The following is a 24,324-nucleotide window of genomic DNA, read 5'->3' on the forward strand; positions in this document are numbered from 1 at the left end:
CCAGCAGGTGGTTATAAAGTTCATATCCAAACTCAAAAAATATTATTATCAAATTATGTCCCTGACAATCACTGTTGTAGTAGCCCTTTTATGAAACAAATATTTATGAGATTTGTGTTAAACAATCTATAGTTCATGGTTTATTTTTTAAATATCATTATTATGTTTATATTTACAATTGTATTTATGATCTAATTTGTATTGGTATTTTTCCACCTGTTATTATAGAGTGAATTTTTTTTTTTTTTTTTTTTTTTGGGGGGGGATTTTTCCCCTTTTTCTCCCAATTTGGAATGCCCAATTCCCAATGCGCTCTAAGTCCTCGTGGTCGCATAGTGATTCGCTTCAGTCCGGGTGGCGGAGGACGAATCCCAGTTGCCTCCGCGTCTGAGACAGTCAACCCGCGCATCTAATCACGTGGCTTGTTGAGCGCGTTGCCATGGAGACATAGCGCGTGTGGAGGCTTCACGCCATCCACCGCGGCAACCACGCTCAATTCACCACGTGCCCCACCAAGAACAAACCACATTATAGCGACCACGAGCAGGTTACCCCATGTGACTCTACCCTCCCTAGCAACCGGGCCAATTTGGTTGCTTAGGAGACCTGACTGGAGTCACTCAGCACGCCCTGGGATTCGAACTAGCGAACTAGCAAAGTCCAGGGGTGGTAGCCAGCGTATTTTACCACTGAGCTACCCAGGCCCCACTAGAGTGATTTTTAAGTCACTGCAAAAGGGGCCGGAGGAAGAAGTTGGAGAGAGTAAAATGTTTGGGTTTGGTATGATTTTTTTGTGTCATTGTTATGGAAATATGCCTAACATTTATGCACAAAAGAACATAAGTCCATATTTCTCTTCTAATTCATTGCATACAGTCCATTTACACTACCAATCTTTTATGAATGTGCTGTCTTTGTTTAATGTATATCGCTGGTGCATGACAGCGAATGGACTACATAATATGACACAGACCATGCCGGAGAAGGACCTTAGAATTAAATTGCACTTGACCCAGCCCATTAGCGCTTTGCGTGCAGTTTTGCCAAACCCACTTGCGCCTGCACAAAAATACCAAAACGTCCTGGCCATGCCCATTAACTTTGCATTATGACTTATGGCATAGCTCTGCGCTTAGCGCCAGCGGTCTTAAAATAGGGCCTTTCAGGTTTTACTATCCTTTTGGGGACATCTGGTCCCTAAAACATAGGCAATCTGTGCATCTTATCACGTGGCTTGTTGAGCGCATTGCTGTGGAGACCTAGCGTGTGTGGAGGCTCACGCTATTCTCCGCGGCATCCACGCACAACTCACCATGCGCCCCACCGAGAGCAAGAACCACACATTACAGCGACCACGAGGAGGTTACCCCAACTTGACTCTACCCACCCAAGCAACCTGGCCAATTGGTTGCTTGGGAAGCATGACTGGAGTCACTCAGCACGCCCTGGATTCGAACTTGCAACTCCAAAGTCAGCGTTTTTACTTGCTGAGCTACCCAGGCCCAACATATGTTTGTTCTTAAAGAATCTGCTATCTGAAAAATCTAAGGGCAGCAGTACTCACACCAGGGTGGGCGGTCAGAACGCTGCCGCATTGAAACAGAGGAGGACAGCACTCTTTGAGGGATGTAAGAGTCCACTGACGGCTGGTTTTGGGAATCAAACATGGCTGAGAGTGCTATAGTAGGAGAGAGGAGCGCACACACAATTAGGACACAAGTACCTTTTGCTGCAATGAAATGAACTGCAATCACAAGGACCTTAATGTATGCCATGTTGTTTGGTGATTTGTCATATCAAACAATGTGCGTGGCCCAAAAGTTATATATAGAATGAATCTAAGAGCATCACCTCTGGTTGTCCTGGTGTGGGAATCTCCTGCACTCTCACACACACCTGTCAGGAACTCATTCACCTGTTTGAGCGAGAGGGAGTTGTGGAGGGTCTCGAGAGGGTAGATAGAGGGCACCATGGAGCAGCCTTCAAAACCTGTAGATGAGAGAAGTGATGCACAACAACAGTCTATTACCACTGAATCAGTGTGAATAGCCATTCCATCTACTGTCACACCCTTGTTAGTGATAGAACCACAGTCAAGTGCGGGAAACATTTCACACACAAACACATGAAACTCCCCACATCCTCTTGCCATTCATTCAAGACTAACGTTTTTTTTTTTAATTAGCCATTAGAGATAGTAGGCATTTTATTTAGCTGACAAAACAAACTTTTAATGAGGATTAAAGCAACACACACAAGTTATGAGGGAGCTAGCAGAAACACATCACATATCTGTCAAATGCTTGAGAAATAATAAATCAAATGAATGAATGCTGATCATCATGTAATCAGTGTATAAGTTTTATAAAAGGGGACATGTATTTCATAGCAATACACTGCATTACTTGTTATTAATTTAGAAATCGAAACTGAATTCTGAGAAGAGAACAAATGAAAAAACAAACAATGATATAATATCTATAATTATGTGTTGAATATAAGAAGCTCAACAAAATCCTCATTAATATTAGATACACTGACTAATTTAATAGACTTCCATAATATTTTTTTTTTTTTTTTTTTAATCCCTGCAGTCCTGTGGCATGCAAATCATTTGCCACAATCATGCATATCAGTCACTGTTTAATAGTTCACAGAGCTGATGTGACTGTAAGCTGACACAGTTGCAATCAGATGCCCCTGGCATGCATCTAACACACCTCACAACCCCGTACTTGGCAGTGAGAGATCTCTCTTAATGCTAATTAAAACATTTCCAGACTAAGCGCTCAACCATATAGATAACCATTAATTAAGAGATACCAGGGCTGCCAAAGGTAACACATTAACTTTTTAGGTTAATTAAAAATTTAACATTTATTGCTACAAGTCAACATGAAATCAAAATTGAACATATTCACTTTCCTTAAAGGAATAGTTCACACAAAAACTTAATTCTCTCATCATTTTTTCACCCTAATGCAGTCTCAAACTCATAGGACTTTCTTTCTTCCGTGGAACATAAAGATATTTTAGAGGATATATGATGTGTTTATATCCATACAATGCAAGTCAATGGGGTCCAACATTTTTAAGCCTCAAAAAGGACATGAAGGCAGCATAAAGGTGATATAACTCAAAGTAGTTTAATCCATGTCTTCTGAAGCGATACGATCGTTCTAGGTGAGAAACAGACCAAAATGTAACTCATTATTCCTATTAATCTTGACATCTGTGGTCTCCTTGGCGCATTCATGAGAGAAAGTCGTTCACCCACTCACTTTTACCCCATCGACTTGCATTGTATGGACAAAAATACCTGATACATCCTTCAAAATTCTTTGTGTTCCATAGAAGAAAGTAAGTCAAATGAGTTTGAGATGGCATAAGGGGAAGTAAATGATGAGAGAATGATAATTTTTGGGTTAACTATGCAGGTAACACTTTGAACTAACATAAACTAACAATGAACAATTGTATTTTTATTAACTAACATTAACAAAGATTAATAAATGTTATAAAAAATATATATTGTTCATTGTTAGTTCATGATATCTAATGCATTAACTAAGGTTAATGAATGGAAACTTATGGTGGAGTGTAACCACTGTGCCTTTAATGCTTGCTCCTGGTCTTACTGTGCATGAATCATCAGTGCATGTTATTACGATCCAATAAACTCCCTACATTTTTTTCCCCCACATCGAATATCCTGTTTTTCTCAGAAACATGTCAGATAACAAATGTAAAATGGGTTGCGAACAGTGTTTCATGATGTCTTCAATTTACCTAATCTGAAATAAAAAATAAATACACTGGTTAAATGGTTTTCTGTTCTATGGGTAAATCACACACATGAAATGGCCACCGGCCACTGCAGGCTAATAGCAAACATTTTGTGTTGCATATTAATGTTTCCCTTCTTAACTTTCAGCAAATTAAAGATCCCAGATTAATTATGTTAAAGCAAAAATCACTAGGTTAATCACAATTCATTACTTTAATCTATTGACAGCCCTTAAAAGGATAAATAACCCCAAAATGAAAATCCAGTCATTATTAACTCACCCTTGTGTTGTTTTAAACCCATATGACTTTTTGTTTTACACAAAGGGAGAAATAAAAAAAAAAAATTCTGCTCAGTAATTTCATACAGTGGCAGTGGATGGTGAAACTCTTCAGACAAGTTTTGTAAGTTCGTGTCTCTGGTTTGTGTGAAGAGGTGCTGTATTTTCCGGTGTTAATATCGCTGTGGTGGTCCGGTTGTAGCAAACAAAGCAATTTCTGCTTGAACAGCCCATCTCGTGAGTGGGGGCTGCATGAACTGCTGCTCTCATGCACTCTCATGAACCCGTACTGGAGAGCAACGGTCAGTTAAGATTTTCACAAAATTAGATTTCGGTGTGTTTCTCACCAAACCTTATCGTATGCCTTCAAGACTAGGGATGAGTCGCATGGAATAATTTATTAGACTTCTGAATTATACATTTACGTCCTTTTGAAGCTTAAAGAGGTGGTCACCATCCACTTCCATTGTTCGACATCACTGAGCGGAACATTTCTTCAAAATGTCTCTCTTCGTGTACCGAAAAAAAAAAAGAAAGTCATTTTTGTTTAGAACAACACAAGGGTGAGTAAATAATGAATGCATTTTCATTTTGGGGTGAACAATCCCTTTAAAGATTCAAAAAATATAAATCCACCTAAAGATCAAGAGGTTCAAAAAAGAAAGAGCCATGTCATCACAAGCTGCTTTTCCCAATAACACAAGCATGCTTCAAACAGTAGAGGCACTATAGCAAAGCTGATGCAGCTGTGGCAGCGGCCATTACTGCAGTCATGGCACGGCACAGCAGGGCACGGAAGAAACTCCGCAGGGCTGACCGTAAAGATATTCTAGTGGGTCCTGGCCGGAGATTAACCAGTTGCGGAAGAGGCGGAGATGGTAGGAGCACTGATGGAGGTGGTGGGCAAAAGCACTGTCCAATGAGAACGGGTGGCCAATATTGGGGTCGGTGGAAAAACGCCTCAGCAGCTGGGCTACATGGTGCTCCTCCAGGGGCTCTGAGGAAGAAGAGGCAAAGCAGGGAAGAGAGTGGGGAGTACAGGAAGAGGGTTGGCAGGTGGATAGGTGCTTGGGCCAATAAAACTGACCCAGAATGGGGATGTCGTGGACAGCAGTTCTGATATTACCATTTCATGCTAAGAGAGTGACCTCCACCACAATAGCTCTGATGGGGTTTAAAAGGTACTTCATCATATTCTACATTTTTAATGCATCTAAACAAAGATTAGCCTGAGTGACTGGTCACAAACACAGGTAATCCCAAGCGTACACACAGCACCACTTAAAGTCCATTGTAGTCCACTGCCACATAATCCACATAATCACAAATGATTATGTATTGTTCTGTGCTAACCTCTGGAAGAGAGTAAAGAGGATACAGTACCATCTCTGCAGTCAATCGATTTAGGCACAAGACCACAAGGGATTCAAGGAACAACTCACTAAACTATAAAATCACATGCCGACAGTTAAAAAAATAAAGTCTTTATATCAACACTGAAAAAGGTTATATTTCTTCCTAAAGGTCACACTGTGTGAGTTCTTGTGCGTGCATACGGAAACTATGCAGTTGCGCCCAGTCGATGATTGGTGTAGTTGCAGTGAGGGCAGAGATCTCTCATTACCTGAGCCAGACCACCACAGAAATGGTTTAACCACCATGGCAGAAGTATCATCCTGTGTGCCTAAAGTGAATACAGTACTCAGTGGAGTCAAACATCACACCACAACAACATATTCCCTTTTCATTCCTACTACTAGACAACACGTTGAGGATGTCACATCATTAGATTTTACTGAATATACTGCAGGAAGGACCACTTTTATACACCCTTACCATAGAGATGAGCTTGTTTTTTTTATTATTAAAACATACCAATAAATACCATATCACACATTTAAAAATGAATGAAATAGTAATCATTTTTCAATTTTTACCTTTTTTTGCCAACATGTGTAAATGATTGTAAATAACAAGCACAACCTATTCAAGGACTGAAGTGTAAATACATCCTACCGTTTAACCAGAAATTAAGGGCACTTTCACACTTAAGGAGCGGTCACATTTACCTTTGCATGGCAAAATTCAGCAGGCAAAACAATGTCATCTCAATGGGAATTCGCACGATCGTGAATTTTGCCTCTACTGCAACAACATCAACGCCTACTTTAAATCATCGCACCCTTGGCCCCGCCTACTGGCACACCATTCGAACAGGGAGAGAGAGCAAGACAAACAGGTTCAGTGTGGCCTAACTATTCCTGAACACCAAAGGGGACCCATCTAGTCTATTTTGAATGATTTTTTTATGTAAACCTGCACTAGACAGACTTCTTTGACCATTGTCATTTATCTCACACCGCTTCTTAAAAGACGCAGTCAAATTACAACTCTGAAAAGGAGAAGTAATTTGGTTTCATTCAGCTGCTACATCTTGTTTTAAGCACAAACGCATCCTGGTCTTGTTCTCGCGCCTATCCCTGCTATTTTTAATTGTTGGTGTATGTAAACTTGCACTAGATGGACATCTTTGATCCATTTCCGGTGATGTGCGCCTCAGTGCAGGAATGATACTGTATGTGTGTGTGTCTTGTTTCATCGTGCTTGAATTATTTTTTTTTTTTGGCTCATATCAGTGTGGATTCCTTCTGAACCAGTCATAATATGATTCAAGCTTTGCAAAGGAACTGTTGAATGAGGCAGTTAAAAACAGCATTGGATCCGATCGCAAAACTGTAAGTAAACGGTTTCATTCATGAATTTTTTTTAAATGTCATGACTTTTTGATAGTTTATGGTGCGGAGTGTTAACAGTTATGCTTGAGATATATTCGGATGCAATGTTTTGGATGTACGATATGTGTAAAACATGAAATTTAGTTTTAGAATGCCATGGAGCTTGCACAATCGCTTCCGACTGAGTTTCAAATATATAGGGCTGTATTCAAGGGGCTGCGCGATGTTAGCTAATCAGAACTGTGGGCAGAGACATGTTGGAAATGATCATATATTAAGGCTGGGTATTGATACAAATTTCCTGATTCGATTAGATTCCGATTCACAAGCTCTCGATTCGATTCATATTCAATATCGATTCATACGGGTATATTTCAGTTATAATATTATATTAATTTTACTTACATATGAAAGAAATTCTCTCCCAGCCGTTAATTATACAGGGGACCTTCTTACTAGTTACATTATGAAAATATTAATTTTACTAATTACATTTTATTAGTTTTTCATCATTTTGGACATACTTTAGCTTTTTAAAAAAGATCAAATCCATGTATTCAATCAATAAATAAGATATTATATTTCATATATTATTTTTGTAACATGTTTATTGTCTAATTGCATAATTTGTACTATTTACATGTATTTACAATGATTTGTTGAACACGTGCTAAAACCGGTACTGTCTCTTTAACAAAAACTGCATTTCTGTAAAGAACATCTTTAAATGAGCACATGATAACGAGAGAGACTCGAATGGCTTTATCTCATTTGTGCTAGGCATGATTAGAATTAAACGGTTATTTTTTGTTGTTTTTGATCAACAACTGACAGTAGAGGACTGAAAGGGTCTTTCTGAATTTCCTCTCATTGTAATAGAGCTAAAAGATCGATCTTGGGATTTAAGAATCAATATCAATATCGTTCAAATGAAGATCGCGATGCATCGGAAAATTAATATTTGTATTTTAACTGTACTAACATTATCAGTTGACCGCATGGAAGTATATCATGACCCCTTTAATATATTTGCAATACCCTACCCTAATTAACCTACCCCTTAAAAATTAAACCGGAAAAAAACAAAGGAAAACAATAACAGCAAATGAAATGGTTTAGAGTGTGCACTAATTTCAAAAACATTAAGGTAAGCAAGTATTTCTCATTAACTACAGAGACATAATTAGCGTGGACAAAAGCCTCCTACGTGAAAGGTTTTAAGAGCTGGATGGCAGGGAATGTGTGGTGGGTGGCAGGGAGTGTGTGGGATCCGGCAGGGAATGGGGAGTTTGTAGGTGGAAGAGGGACCATCTTTAAGCTCTGTCTGAGATGTACTGAAAACATGCAGCAAGAGTGTCCAAATACGCTTACATACACACATAAGACGCTGCAGTAATTCACTGTTCTTGACCTTGGGTATCACATCCACTCATGCATTCTATAAACACGCTCCCTTTTAGCATCATCATAATACTGTATATATACTGTTAAGTAAAAGGTAGTATATATAGCAAGATGAATTCATACCCACATATGGAAAAAACATTAAAAATAATCTGTTCATTTAGGGAAGTAGGTTTAGTTGCGCTAAATATCTCCCCTGCATCCACATGATCACAACATATGCAAAATCATTCTTTAACAGAGGGAAAAACACTGGTAACCAACATTACATCAACATGCAGTCTATGCACAGCACGTGTATAAACAATTAGTTAGAGAACCACAAAAGACACAAGCAAGGATTACAAAGACAGAGGGTACATTTTAGTCACATAAATAATTGAAGAGAATTTAGTTACTTATGATGCAATTATATTTCAATTTGAAGGAAATTTTTGTCTTTGTCGTTTGTGGTGTTTCAAAATGTCAAGGCTTGTTTTGGTGAAGAAAGCACTGAGATTTTAAGCTGTTTCCCATGAAGAATTGATGTGAAACAGGATAAAACATTCTTTTGCTTTGTAATTTGGCATTTAAGACATTAAACATAAATTCATTATACAGCCACATGAGAGTGAAGAGTGATTGGGTAAAGGAGAGACATGAAAACCATTTCCCTGTTAACAATCACTGTCTGCTATAGTCTGTTTCAGTTAAATATTGTCAAAATGAGAACTGCTAACAGGGGAAGGGTTGAATCACTGGTGTATGTTGTCCAATAGTGGTTCATACTTGTGATCTTTACTGTAATACACCCACCTACACACAGACTTGTGCATACAGTCACACCAAACACAAAAACGTTCTTACACTCATCCACAGAAATTATCATTTGTAAACTTGCAAACATTGTGTCATTAAGTGAAAGTGAGAGATATACGCAGGAAGTTCCAGACAGCGATAGAAGTGTGTGTGGGGGTGGGGTTGGAAAAGGAGACTGATCAAATGAAATAAAAAAATTATGAAACTGGAGGTATTGAAGGAAACATGGCAGTAATCACATGAAATGAAACAAACAAAAACAAAATACAAAAATGAAAAGACTCTTCCACTGACATGCAAAACAAAAGAGGGGGAGAAAGTGGAAATATACTTGAAGAGAAGCAGACGTACCATTAGTCGGATGCTTTGCAAACGACACAGAAAATCGCTTTACTGCCGGCATAGACAACAATTCTGAGGAAATAAAAAAGGTCACTAGTTACCATATTTTACCGTACACCTGGACAGAATGGGGATGGTGTTACAGTGCTGAAGGTGTGAGTCTGTTAGGGACAATAGGGTGAAGAGTGTGGGGTTGGATTTCTATGTTGCTACTGTGTCTGAAGCACAATACCGATTTAGAGACATTGGGACAGGAAGCTGGAAAACAGCAGCGTTTTGTGATATGCCTCAATGTGATTTTGACTTTTGGTTAAGAGTCAGAATATTCCGAAATATGTTATTATTTAAGATATGTTAATTTCATAGATGGGCCCACTGGGGTTTGCTTACTGCAAAAAAATAAAGTATATTGGAACAATAATAAAAAAATATAAAAAGTAAAACAACAATTCAGCTTAGTAAAATTTCAACAAGAGGAGTAAAATTGAGTCCCCACAGAGAATTAGGTTAAAGGAACAGTTCACCCAAAAACGAATATTCTGTCATCATTTACCCACTCTCATGTTGTTCCTACATTACAATCTAACGTGGATCACAAAAGGATATTAGTTGCATCTTTTTTCTGTACAGTTCAAGTGAATGGTGACTGAGGCTGACCCTCTCTACACCGGAGGCGTGCGGCATGTTGTGTCAAAAGCAAAAAGATCCCATTATAATCAATAAAGCTGTCTGTTGCAGCGTGTTGCATCGCATAGCACTGACAGTAAACGAATGCCCCGTTCTATTGCTGACGAGCTGCAGAGCTTTAACTCCAGCCACTTTATCACCCTGTCCATCTGAAATAAAATGACAAAATATCATATGTTTGAATCTTTTTGCCATTCATTTTGTTTGTTACATATTTAAATAACTTCTGACTGCTACATTAAAGTCTGCTCGTGATGTTTCTAGTCTCTGGTCTACTTATTTAACCCTTTAAGCTCGGATTGGCCAAGAAAAAAATGATTATCAAAATATTATTACAGTCTTGACCAACACAAAATAGGTATTGTTTTAAAGCTTAGAAGCTGTACTTTACAATGCAAGTAGGCATTATGACCAAAACTGAACAAGTGCTTTGAAATTTGCAGACAAATCAGAAGTGTTTTGATAATGTATTTGTAATTTTGCACTGCACATATTATTGTAATCGGTAAAAACATCAAACTGATCAAAAAGCCATGTGTCATATGCTGTTGGAAAACACTCAAAGAATAGAATACAACCAGCCTATTTGTTTTACTCACAGACAAAAATATAGCAAGTAATAGTTAAGTACATGTTTCTGACATACATGTTACATGTAAACGGGTGTTACTTATAAGTCGTGGTTTCGTTTATAATTTCTCAAAAATAAACAAAACATAAAATTACTTAAACACATACCATTACTTAGAGGAGGGGATTCCTGTTAAAACGAGTCCACACACAACATAATTGATGCATAGATAATTAGATAATCCACACTAAGCACAACGTGCATACAACACATAATGTGATATCTGATTCTGGCTAAAAACACGTTAGCTTTCCTGGATCAGATGACTTCATCAGAAATGATGCAGTATGTTGTCCAACATCATGGAATGCTAGATCGCTGCAACCAGAAGTGGAAGTCATCCAAGTATGGGCAGAGAGGATCGTTCACTCTAATTACATATGGCCACCAAGAGATGGCATCAAGTACATGACACAGACTCAATGATGACTCAAATGACACAGAATGGAACTGAATGAGATCTCGTTACTCATGCCTACATACTTTGGAGAGAGAGAATAGCTTTAGTCGTTGTTGTATTTGTATGTGTAAATAGTTCTTATGTACAATTATTATGTTCTATTTATTTGGAGAGGCTTTTGGACACTAGGATAAAATTATTATTGTAATGCTATAACTTTTGATTGCTTTGTCGTATCAACACAAAATTTTACTGTTACCAGTGACATGATTGGGAACAAAATCAAAGCAGTTTTTCTGAGCTACCTAATTTACACCCTAAGATATATAATGTCAAATCAGAAAAAGTTGATTTTTGGCTCAAGTTTTTTGTGATTTTTTTAGCAGTCTCTTAGGCTGAGAGTCTCATAATTGATCATAATCTTTATCAGGCCTATTCAACTGGCAACCCATGGGCCAAATCTGGTCCATTTGAGATTTTCAGTGGCCCGCGTGAGTTGTTTTATCGGCTGTTCACTCCGAACACGGTTTGTGTCTGATCGCGCTGTTTTTCAATTGTTTTCCTATGGAAACTTGCGCTAAATGGAAAGATTAAAGAACTAAAATTATGGATGACTGACAAGCGAGTTCGGAGAAGCAGAAAAGTTCCATTCATTAATTTGGTCAAGAAAATATTCAATTTGAAAATTCAAGTTTAAATCATTGCATCTTTAACAAACTTTACTGTTATTGTTCAATACAATTCTTTTGTATATATATATATTATATATATTATATATATCCTTTTCTCCCAATTTGGAATGCCCAATTCCCACTACTACTTAGTAGGTCCTCATGGTGGCGTGGTTACTCACCTCAATCCGGGTGGTAGAGGACAAGTCTCAGTTGCCTCCGCTTCTGAGACCGTCAATCCACGCATCTTATCACGTGGCTCGTTGTGCATGACGCTGCGGAGACTACCAGCATATGGAGGCTCATGCTACCCTCCGCAATCCACCCACAACTTAACATGTGCCCCATTGAGAGCGAGAACCACTAATCCACGAGGAGGTTACCCCATGTGACTCTGCCTCCCTAGCAACCGGGCCAATTTAGTTGTTTAGGAGACCTGGCTGGAGTCACTGCGCACACCCTGGATTCGAACTCGCGACTCCAGAGGTGGTAGTCAGCGTCAATACTCGCTGAGCTACCCAGCCCCCGTACAATTTTTATTATTAATCTGATTTCCTCTCAGTTATGGACCAAGACAATATCTAATATAGCTTTTCGTTAACAAAATTTTCTGGCTGGGCCCACATGCCCCAGAGATTTTTTCTATCTGGCCCACTTGCCTATTAAGTTGAATAGCCCTGATCTATATCACTGAAAAATCTGAAAATTTTTCTTTAAAATGAATCCAAACAATTGACCCTCTTTGTTTTTTTTTGTATTTTGTGTCAAACCACATGCATACGCAGCTTTAGCAACAATAACATCACAATAATAATTCTATAATAATAAAATGTTTATACCAGTGTATTTCCATTGAAAATAAAGGTTATTTTCCCTGTTTAACCCTTGCTGAAGTTTACACGAGCTCACAGCTAATTGGTCCGTACTTTCTGCATGTCATTTAGAATGTTCAGTTCGGCGAAGACAGCCTCAAACCACTGCAGTGCGACGCGTTAACGGACACACCCGGTGTAGACAGGGTGTTACATTCTTCCTGCCATCTCTTTTTGGGTTCCACAAAAGACAGAAAGACATATAGGTTTGGAACAACATGAGGGTAAGTAAATGATCACAGAATTTTAATTTTTGAGTGAACTATCCCCCTAATACAGAATGTTGAAACTTTGGCTGACTGAAGTAATATCTTCAGCATGTGAGATAATGGGAACTTCTCTATTATAAACACAGGTGCAATTTATTTGATGATGTTTCTCAGAACAAACAAAATGGTGGACAGAAGTGTGAAAAGCTTGAGACAGTCAGAATGACCACTCGCTTTCTGTCAAAAACACAAGCAGGCCTGAGATATTTCCGTGCAACAGACATGCCTTCACAGAACACAACAACAAACAATTGAAGACAAAGACAGAGGACTGTGTTCAATGACCCGCCTGTCACATCTACACATATCACAAATACAGAGGCTCAAGCTGAAGCTAATAAAGTTAAATGAGGCATGAACAGGCTCATGTATATGACAGAAACTAATAAGAGAACAAAGCTGTTCTACAGTAAAAGAGCGGTAAACAAAACAAGACACAAAAAAGAAAATTGTAACTGAAACTCAATGTCACACTGACATCTTGTGGGCAAAGAGTTGTACCGCAAACACACAAACTGAACATTCTGGAAGGAATCTGGATATATTAGAGCTCTTATGACCGGAGGGACAATTCATGGATGCAGTGTTGGGTAAGATTTCAAATTAGACTGAAATCCAATGCGAATAATGTAAATTATTAAATCTAGTGCAATCCTTCATTACTGTGATGCTTTTAGAGTAACAAATGCAATATATCTGAAAGTGAACTTTAACCTATTATATAAGACCAACACCAGGTCAAGGTTTAAAGGTAAAGTGTGTAATTTTTTCAATATTGAAATATTCATATCTCAGCTTAATATGCAAAGACAAATATTAGTAAGCCATTTGTAAGCTAATTTCCCAGAAAAGTGTAAACAAGTGGCCCTGTGGAGCTATCAAAACAATACTCTGTTTATTTGAGATGGGACTATCTTTTTGCCTGAACAATGAAAGACGGTGATGCTAGCAGCGCAGAAATTACACAATGCAGCTTGAACTTGATTTTGCTAATGGAGAGATATTTAAATTATCTCTGTTTCTGCTAGAAGGCAGATCTGATTTACAGAACTTGTGCTCACAATCTAATGTTGTCAAGAATATGGAAAATGACAAGAAACAAAGACTGTATTCATTGCTGACAATGAATGACACAATAGACTCCCATGATCTTTTGGACACAACATGTAAGACCATGAAAATGAACCAGATGTGAAATGGTAAATGATATGTGCGATACAGCATCTTTAAAGGATTAGTTCACCCAAAAATGAAAATTCAGTCATTGTTTACTCACCCCTGTGTTGTTATAACCCTATATGACTTTCTGTCTTTTTCTTAACACAAAGGGAGAAATTGTGAAAAACAAATTGTGCTCAGTGATGTCATACAATGGCAGTTTATGGTGGCCACCTCTTCAAGCTTCAAAAGAACGCAAAAGTATAATTCAGGAGTCTAATAAATTATTCCATGAGATCATGATTTTTATAAAAGCATACGATAAGGTTTGGTGAGAAACAAACTGAAATCTAATGTACTGTTTAGTGAAAATGTTCACTGACCGTTGATCTCCTGTGCGCGTTCATGAGTCTGCACGCTAGCAACAGTTAACGCAGCACCCTCGTTACATTAGGGCGTTCAAGAGAAAACTCGTTTTGTTTATCTATAAACAGGTCCTCCACAGTGATAGTGACAAAAGAACAACACAGCTGCACACAAAACAGAGAACAGAACATACTAAACATGTCTGAAGAGTTTGTAATTGAAGAATTGATGCATTTCTATGCACAGCCTTATTTTTTTGAAGGTTTGTGGACTGGTGCCAGTTCACAGCAGACAGAGTTACTCGCGCGATGCTGAAAATAGAAAACAAGCAATCGATAGAATGTACCATAGCTCATCACGGCTGGTTAGGACAAAAACTCTGATTATCATAGGAAACATACACTTTATAACATGTTGTTTGCCGTCAGGTTAAGACACAGTGTGACTGTGTCTGCCTGTAGCCTCCTCTATGTTTCTGTTTGATCTCCGCTCAAAAAAAATAAGGCTGTGCATAGAAATGCATCAATTCCTTGACTACAAACACTCAGACATGTTTAGTAAGTTCTGTTCTCTGTTTTGTGTGCAGCTGTGTTGTGTTTTGTTGTCGCTATCTCTGTGGAGGACCTGTTTTTAGACATCACTAAACAACAATTTTCACAAATTCTCTCTTTATGTTACAAAAAAGAAAGAAAGTCATATATGGTTATAACAACACAGGGGTGAGTAAACAATGACTGAATTTTAATTTTGGGGTGAACTATCCCTTTAACAATACCACCTGAAACCACTACATGTCAATAAAGGATCTGATACAACAATAGTTCTTTTCCTATTCTTTAACTAAACTTTAAATTTAAATGAAGTGCCCTTCTCCTATTGATTATACCTCTTTCTTTCATTAGCTCTCAGATGACAGAAGAAGCTGGACTGAGCACATACCGTCTTTATAGGTCAAACTGCCAGAGGAGAATTTTTTGCGATGTGTGCGTGCGTAGTCCTGAAGGTTGGGGGCACTAGAGGAGCCCCCTAGAACGGTGGTGCTGAAGAGACCAGCGCACTGTGAGCCTGCAGAGGGGGTTAGATCATGGAATTAGTTTGCACGCCAACCACATGCACTTAATAATCAAAACAAAGCAGTTACTGCAGGGCTGGGGTGAGAAGATTATTAAGTCATAATATATGACTATATGGTTTGGCGGACATCAATGACAATTAACAAAAGACAAAAGCAATGTTCTTGTCAGGGAAAATGTTTATGAAAATATATACCTTTTATCTATTATGAGCTATAATGAACAATGCAGGATAGGATGAGTAGGTTATTAATGAATATTGGTGTTCACATTTCAGACTATCCAAACGATTACATAAATGATAAAATCAGCAGATGTTTAGGTATAAAACATTTCTGACTACATGCAGGATTATTTTGTTAAGTTTATTATCAAATCAAGCTACTAAGACCACTCAAATGGCTTACTGCTTTTATAAACAGCAGCAACAGTAATATGATCAAAATTCCAATGATCAATTTATTATTCTGCCAAGTAATATAATTAATTATCCTAATTGTAGGTTGTTTGTGATTTCCATGCAATGCAGCAATTTTCTGCATTAAAATAGAATGCACAGACACATATGTACATTTATAGTCATTATACTATGACTTCGAAGTTGGAACTGTCCTTTAAAAAAAAAAAAAAACTGCACAAATTACCAAACTAACTCATTATCAGAGATCACAACTCTGTCAGTCTTACACAGAGCAGAAGCACACAATTCAGCTCAACTCTCCAAGATGTCTAAAAACAATGAACTGCTTCTCACCCCCACAAAATAAACTCCATCTTTGTCTGGATCTGAAATATGTATCCACTTATTTTCTTGGTAATGTCAATGCAAGCAGTAGGCTAATGGTTTTTACACCCAAAATAACATCCAATATAGAGTTGTCTTTAACTGACAGGGTGATTTACTGTCAGAGAGAAAAAATAAACAGGAGTTGTTGAGGCTGAACGAGGGACAGACAAATGATACCAACCTAATCCACTCTGCTTCATCTCTGGAGACTGGCGTGAGCAGGAGGGGAAGAGGCGGTAGCTGCCCCCTTTAGAGGATGAGCTTTCTGACAGGACCTGTGCAATCAAACATGAGCACTGTTGAATCACAGAACGTATCAAAGTAATAAATGAGTATTAAAGGAATTGTTAATACAAATAAAAACATTCTGTAATTATTTATTCACCCTCAAGTTGTTCTAAATCTGTATGACTTTCTTTCTTCCATGGAACACAAAAGGTGCATTTTTAAAGAAAATTCTTCAATATAATGAAAGTTAATCAGGACTGGGGCTGACAAGCTCCAAAATGACAAAAGGCACCATAAAAGTATTGTTAAAGTGGTATTGATACAGATTTTCAGATTTGGTTCGATTCACAAGCTCTCAAATCGATTCGATTCCGATTTGATTCAATACCGATTCATTTGGGCATATGTTCTGTTACAATGTCCATTTTGCTTACATATGAAAGAAATTATTTTTCAGCTAATGCTGAAATTATAAAGGGACCTTCTAACCTTTTATGTATCCCTATGTACAATTCAAAAATATTAATTTGACAAACTATATTTTTATTTGCTTTTCATCATATTGGTCACATTTTAGCTGGAAAACTTCAGTGTATCCATCAATAAATGTCTTGAAATGGCATATATTACACTGCATATATATTTTTTGTTACATATTTATGGTTTACATGCATAATTTGTATCTTTTTACAAGTATTTATATTGATATGTAGAACATGTGCTAAATCTGTACTGTCTCTTTAAGTATACCTGCATCAGCCAGTGAGCGCATATTAACGAGAGAGGATGCACACTGTTTTTTTTTGCACTTCTGTGCTATGTGTGATAAGAATTAAATGTTTCTTTTTTATTGTTTTTAATCAACAACTGACTGTAAAGAACAGAAAGGATATTAAAAGAGACATTTTATAATGACATATGGATCCGTGGATCTCGTCTTTGGACACATGAACAAGTCAAACCAAACTTTTAATCTTAACACACAATGAAAAGATCTTTGCGCTGAACTTTTTTGTCACTATAATACTCAATCACTGGTGAGTGAAATCTGAACATTTACCAGCCAGTGGCTAATCATAGACATTTATAGTCACATAGCACGAAATTAGGTCGCTTATGTGAGTGATTTACTTGCATTGTAGAAAGTTGCGCATAGAGTAAAAGATCGATCTTGTGATATGAGAATCAGTCTCTACATCGTTCAAACAAAGATCGTGATGCATTGGAAAATCTGGGTAAAATTTTACCCAGTCCTAGTGATGAACAGGACCAAATTTAAGTAATTATACACAGAAAATCTTGACATCTGCCCAATGTCTCCTTGGACATTGTTCAATTTATTACTACTAGTATTTACCAGTGCAGAGTAGCAATTTAAACAACTTGTTCTATTGAGTCAGATCTTCATTCAGTTCACAAAAACAGTCGGCATGATCACTAACTGACTTCATGATCCAGATGCAGCAGTTAATAGCCCACTAGTGGGGAAGATTATCAGCAAATAACGACTTAAATTTAAATCTATTTCTCACACAAAGCTATCTTATGGCTTCGGAAGACTTGGAATACAGCACACAAGTGGTAAGGACGACTTTCACGATACTTTTATTCTCATTCACCACATTTTTCATTGCATGGAAAAGAGTGGCCAGGGTATTCTTCAAAAATTTACATTTTGTGTTCTACGAATAAAAGAAGGTCACATGGGTTTGGAACGATATGAGGGTCAGTAAATGAAGACAGAATGAACTATACGTAAAGCATTGTACTACATGCAAAGCAAACTATATGTGACACTCTGTGATACCTCCATGGAGCCAGTCTTGTGATTCCGGATCAGAGGGGATTTCCTCTGGGTGCTAATGGTCTCAGACAGGGGCAAGGCCCGATCAGGTTCATCTCGTGCGAGGTTCTCCAAACTACCAGGGTCTGTTTGCTTCTGATCATTCTATGCCAAACACACACACCAACCAAAATGCCACAGAGACACAAACAAAAAAAGTTTTTTTCCCAATTTGGAATGGCCAATTTCCAATGTGCTTTTAAGTCCTCGGGGTCGCATAGTGATTCGCCTCAGTCCAGGTGGCAGAGGACGAATCCCAGTTGCCTCCGCATCTGAGACCGTCAACCCACGCATCTTATCACGTGGCTTGTTGAGCGCGTTGCCATGGACACATAGCGTGTGTGGAGGCTTCACGCCATCCACTGCGGCAACCACGCTCAACTCACCATGCGCCCCACCGAGAACGAACCACATTATAGAGACCACGAGGAGGTTACCCCATGTGACTCTACCCTCCCTAGCAACCGGGCCAATTTGGTTGCTTAGGAGACCTGGCTGGAGTCACTCAGCACGCCCTGGGATTCAAACTAGCGAGCTAGCGAAGTCCAGGGGTGGTAGCCAGCGTATTTGACCACTGAGCTACCCAGGCCCCCTGAGACACAAACAAACTTAAGCAAAAAACCTAGATATTATGAGTTGAGTAATAATCTAATCCAATAAGTGATGAGACAATTAAACAAAGGAAACTTTGTATACTTCAGCAGAGGCTGGTCGGAAGCCAAAGCCCATTGGAGCACTCTCCTCCTCAGATACTTTAACACCAGGGCTGAAATGCAGTTCCACATGGAAGCGTTCTTCAGAGGATGGGTTCTGAGTTAACACAATGTCACAACTGTCACAATTTGCCCAAGGACTCTACTGAGCTTACACAAATCCCCCTAAAACATGTACTTGCTCTGTTATGACAGTTCACTCAGGTTTACACTTTGTCTTAGAGGAGCTGGGCAGAGAATGAGAACAGGATGTACCTTATTGTTATCTTCATAGAGCATAATGACTATCTGGGTCATGTAGTTGAGCTCAGACACTGCACCCAGATAATCCATGGCTCTCTTCCACTGTTGGTCTTTCTCCTCCTGCAACAAAATCAGGAGACACATCAGAATCAAAAGATTTAAATCTATGGCTTGGTCTTAAAACCTAGTGAGCTATATGTATTTGTCCTCACAATTCAAGTAAATTGGTACCAACATTTTGAAGTTCCAAAAAGCACATAAAAGCAGCATAAAAGTAATCCATAAAGACTCCAGTGGTTAAATCCATATCTTCAGAAGTGATATGATAGGTGTGGGTGAGAAACAGATCAATAATTATGTCCTTTTTTACGATCAATCCCCACTTTCACTTTCACATTCTTCTTCTTTTGTTTTTTAGCAATTCGAATGCTACATGCATATTGCCACCTACTGGGCAGGGAGGAGAATTTATAGTAAAAAAATAAATAAATAAATAAAAAGAAATTAAAAAAAAAAAGAAAGAAAGACTTACTGATCTGTTTCTCACCCAAACCCATCATATCGCATGGATTTAACTTCTGGAGTCGTATGGATTACTTTTATACTGCCTTTGTGATTTTTGGACCTTTAAAATGTTGGCATCCATTCACTTGCATTGTATGGACCTACAGAGCTGAGATACTCTTCTAAAAATCTTTGTTTGTGTTCAGCAGAAGAAAGAAAGTCAAACACACCTGGGATGGCATAAGGGTGAGTAAATGAGAGAATTTTCATTATTGGGGGAACTATTCCTTTAAGAAGTGTTTGTTGGAGATGTGTGAAACCAGCCTTCACATGCTGTAATACTTACATCCAACAGGCCACCATAACGGAAGATGCTAAGAAGGGAGTGGACATGACTCTCACTCGTGAAATATAGGCGGGTTCGGACATGCCTGCCTGGTGACAGGACTCCACGTGAATATCTGGGACACAATAAGAAGAAAAATGTATGAGCTCTTACAATCAGTAGGAGAGAGAACATTAAAAAAGGACAAAAGAGGGACAGAAGAGTGAGAGAATCTCACAGTGGATGCAGCTTGTTTACAGACTCGTCCTCATGTGTTCTCTGTAAGTCCAGCTGAATCTTCTTCACTAAAGGCAGACAGTAGGCATATGCAATGTCCAGCTTCTCCACCTTATTTATGCCGTACTCCTGAAAATATAATCAGCATAAACCTGAACAGCGGAACAATTTCAGATCCTGGTTTTGTGTGGCATACGTGGTAAAACCATTATGCTTTTTAAAATGTGAAGACAAAAACAACTTATCTAATTTCACAATCAAACATAATTTAATTTTTCCAAGCATTAAGTATTCCCATATAGGGTTGTCAAAAGTACTGGTATTTCAATACCAAATGAATACAAGTGTGACAATACCAGTTTTCTACATAGTATTGGCAGTACTGACTCAACCCGGTTTGCAGAAGGCGAAATTACAAATCCTGCTATGGTGAAGGCTTAGCTGAACAGTCACAGGCACAACAGAATAACAGTAGTGAAATGCTCCTGTTAACTGAAATGTGTCAAGAATGCTTTTAATACAATGGCTGCTGCCATTAGTATAAGCTACAAAACAAATAGTCAAGATATTTAAAGGGATAGTTCACCCAAAAATGAAAATTCTCTCATCGTTTACTCACCCTCATGCCATCCCAGATGTGTATGACTTTCTTTCTTCTGCTGAACACAAAGATTTTTAGAAGAATATTTCAGCTCTGTAGGTCCATACAATGCAAGTAAATGGTGATCAAAACTTTGAAACTCCAAAAGGCACATTACACTACCTAGCGCCATCTAGTGCTCTGCGCATGCATCAAGCTCTAGGAAATGTAATGGAGCTTGAAATCATGATCATGGCCTTGAGACTGCATTGGCAAGATGTACCGTGAAAAAGTTACATTTTGGTCTGTTCTCACCCAAAACCAATTGGATCACTTCAGAAGACATGTATTAAACCACTAGAGTCATATGGATTACTTTTATGCTGCCTTTATGTGCTTTTTGGAGCTTCAAAGTTTTGCTCACCATTCACTTGCATTGTATGGGCCTACAGAGCTGAAATATTATTCTAAAAATCTTGGTTTGTGTTCTGCGGAAGAAAGTAAGTTATAAACACCTGGGGTGGCATGAAGGTGAGTAAATGATGAGAGTTTTCATTTTTGAGTGTACTATCCCTTTAACCTGGAGGACAAGCTAAAGGTCCTTGTTTCTAAAAATGTCCCTCACACACCTGTGGTATAACAATGTCGGCTAGTGCTCGAGACAGCTTGAAGAGTTCCACCGTGTCCTCCAAGCCAAGAGAGCTGTTGTGCTGCACGTCATACTTGACACAGTCGTAAATGTCAGGAATCTTGCTGATGTCATACCGACCACTCTTCATGCGGAAGTCCCTTTCCAATTTAGACCAGCGCTGCAACATCATCTCCAGTGTCTCGCTGTGGTACAGCTGTAAGTCTGAGAGAGCAAAAGATCAAATTGACCTTGACTTATTGCACTTGGCTTTGGATTCATTATTCAGGAAGCTTTTTTCAAAGAAGTCCCTGTCTACTAGGTTTTAAAAACATCTACAGTACTGTGCAAAAGTCTCAGGCACATAAGATGTTTCACAAAATCATTTGTCTTAAGATGGTTATTTATATTTTCAGCTTTAGTGTGTCAATATGAAATATAAATGTTAGACTCCCAAACATTGCATTTGCAAATAGAAAAGATTAGAATAGAAGAACAGGGAGCCCTGCAACAGATGTCATGGCACCCACAAAGCCCCCCACTGAACATCGTGTCAGTCTGAGATTACATAAAGAGACAGAAGCATATCAAGATAAAATAATAGATATATAGAAGAACTGTGGTGAATTCTCCAAGAAGCTTGGAACATCCTATCTGCCAACAACCAAGAAAAACTGTGTCCAGGTGTATCTAGGAGTATTTGTGCTGTTTTAAAGGCAAAGGTGGTCACACCGAATATTAATTTAGCATTTTTTATATTTACTGGACTTTGTATGATGTTAAGTGATAAATGAAAACTATTTATGTCATTATTTTTGAAGACATCCTCACTATGCAACATTTTTCACAAGTGCCTAAAACTTTTGTACAGTACTGTATATGTATAAACATGTGTTTATAAACATATTTATTCAATCAAATGATATCTAGAATGAGAATGTCCCTAACCCTAATATAAGCTGTGACTAAATCATGGTTCATGGCCGTTTCAATAGGAAATACGTAATCACAGAAAAGAAAACTGCACTCATCAAGCCATTTCATGGGGTCTTAAATATATTCTTTCTGTGAGTTTCTATTATGTGGGACACATGATGTGGTAGGTTAAATTTGTTAAGTCATGGTTGTTAAAGTGTTTCCATACATGTGAGCAGAGAACAATCACCTGCTGATTTGGGGTCTTCAAGTCTTTTGCGGATCTGTGAAGTGAGGCTCTGGATGAGGGTGTAAACATTATCACACGTGCTCACTGGATTCTCCACGACCTTCATAGAGTTCACCAGTGAACTGCTGCATGTTGGAGCCAGCTGGAGAAACACAAGAGATGGGTGAAAAAGTGGACACAGTTGTGTGTTTTACATAAAGATCCAAAATGTCACCGCAGGGCTGAAATTCACCCTTAAGTTCAAAAGTCGCCTGATTCTCTGATTTACCCTGTCAAAGTCTTCCTCTGTGAAGGCTTCATCTTTCTGCATGATCTCATGCAGTCTGGCCTTAACCCTTTGCTGGCAGCCACTGAGGGATTCAATGTCATTATCCAGCAGGCCATTCATATTTGCACTCTTCACCATCTGGACCAGGATGGGTGTCAGTTCCCCTTCCAGTGCCAAGAGACCCTGCCAAGCAGACAACAAACACCAGCTAAGTAACAGCCTATGAAAACTCTGCATATTTGATCACTTGTTGCCCCATATTTGTAGAACTATTTTGGCTAAGGACCTTAGCAAAGGCAGCAGCAGTCATTTGCACCCTGCCCTCATCAGAGGCGTAGATCTTGAGGTCATGCCGGTAAGTGCTGTGTAGTCTGAGAAGGCCGCAGCCTGGAAAGCCAGCGTAATCCCCTATAAGTAGACAAGAACATAACATTCATACACATGCATATTTTCACCCAGAAATATATACACAAAGATTTTATCTATGCATTAGTCTCTCCTCTAGCGAATCATTCTCGACTAGTATAAACATCCCTATTATAGTTCATTTCCATCATCAGGCTGAACATTGCTGAATTGTGCTGTTCTGCACCGAAGAAAAATGACAAGTAAGATTAACTTAATTTTTAGTTTTTGCACCATTTAAGTACATTTTAATGGTATAAAATTAACAAATCTACTAAATGTACATTTTATTAGAACATTTCACATTTTGAACTTTCTTTTTTCACATATTTATAATAATGTACCACATGACATATGTCAGCCTAGGAAAGTTTAATGGATGCTATGTATTTTATTAGACAACATCACCTTGCATTACTGGCATTAGAGCCAAGATACAGAGCTGCACACGCAGACAAAACACAATGAAGGTAACAATCAACAGATACATTTTTTTGATCATGAATGGGTCATTCCGAGTAGAAAATTAACTTCAGACTTCACAAAACAAGAAGTTACAAAATTAAAAAAAAAATAAAAATAAAAAAAATAAAAATAAAAATCAAGAATAAAAACAGTGTGGGGGGGCCTGGGTAGCTCAGTGGTAAAATACGCTGGCTACCACCCCTGGAGTTCGCTAGTTCGAATCCCAGGGCATGCTGAGTGACTCCAGCCAGGTCTTCTAAGCAACCGAATTGGCCCGGTTGCTAGGGAGGGTAGAGTCACATGGGGTAACCTCCTCGTGGTCGCTATAATGTGGTTCGTTCTCGGTGGGGCGCGTGGTGAGTTGAGTGTGAATGCCGCGGTGGATGGCGTGAAGCCTCCACACGCGCTATGTCTCCGTGGCAACGCGCTCAACAAGCCACGTGATAAGATGCACGGTTGA

General features: G+C 38.5%; 1 protein-coding gene across 9 annotated transcripts in view; it reads right to left on the minus strand.

The window, feature by feature from the left end:
* LOC127414473 (inositol hexakisphosphate and diphosphoinositol-pentakisphosphate kinase 2-like) overlaps window positions 1-24,324 on the minus strand; it is a 53,781-nt gene that overhangs the window by 3,302 nt on the left and 26,155 nt on the right. For 2 of the 9 annotated variants that reach the window (XM_051652525.1, XM_051652517.1), the window contains exons 16-31: window positions 23,281-23,402; window positions 22,995-23,177; window positions 22,727-22,868; window positions 21,563-21,786; window positions 20,355-20,482; window positions 20,138-20,252; window positions 19,300-19,407; window positions 19,028-19,141; window positions 18,296-18,436; window positions 16,442-16,535; window positions 15,340-15,465; window positions 9,356-9,418; window positions 5,692-5,751; window positions 4,885-5,064; window positions 1,852-1,989; window positions 1,565-1,678 (exon numbers count right to left, since the gene is read on the minus strand). In XM_051652525.1, coding sequence (XP_051508485.1) covers window positions 1,565-1,678; window positions 1,852-1,989; window positions 4,885-5,064; window positions 5,692-5,751; window positions 9,356-9,418; window positions 15,340-15,465; window positions 16,442-16,535; window positions 18,296-18,436; window positions 19,028-19,141; window positions 19,300-19,407; window positions 20,138-20,252; window positions 20,355-20,482; window positions 21,563-21,786; window positions 22,727-22,868; window positions 22,995-23,177; window positions 23,281-23,402 — 2,052 coding nt within the window. The remainder of the gene's footprint in view (window positions 1-1,564; window positions 1,679-1,851; window positions 1,990-4,884; window positions 5,065-5,691; window positions 5,752-9,355; window positions 9,419-15,339; window positions 15,466-16,441; window positions 16,536-18,295; window positions 18,437-19,027; window positions 19,142-19,299; window positions 19,408-20,137; window positions 20,253-20,354; window positions 20,483-21,562; window positions 21,787-22,726; window positions 22,869-22,994; window positions 23,178-23,280; window positions 23,403-24,324) is intronic. The other 7 variants (XM_051652543.1, XM_051652534.1, XM_051652569.1 and 4 more) reach the window with 4 other exon arrangements.

This window comes from Myxocyprinus asiaticus, chromosome 2 (assembly GCF_019703515.2).
Source record: "Myxocyprinus asiaticus isolate MX2 ecotype Aquarium Trade chromosome 2, UBuf_Myxa_2, whole genome shotgun sequence".
In the NCBI taxonomy this organism is placed as follows: Eukaryota; Metazoa; Chordata; class Actinopteri; order Cypriniformes; family Catostomidae; genus Myxocyprinus; species Myxocyprinus asiaticus.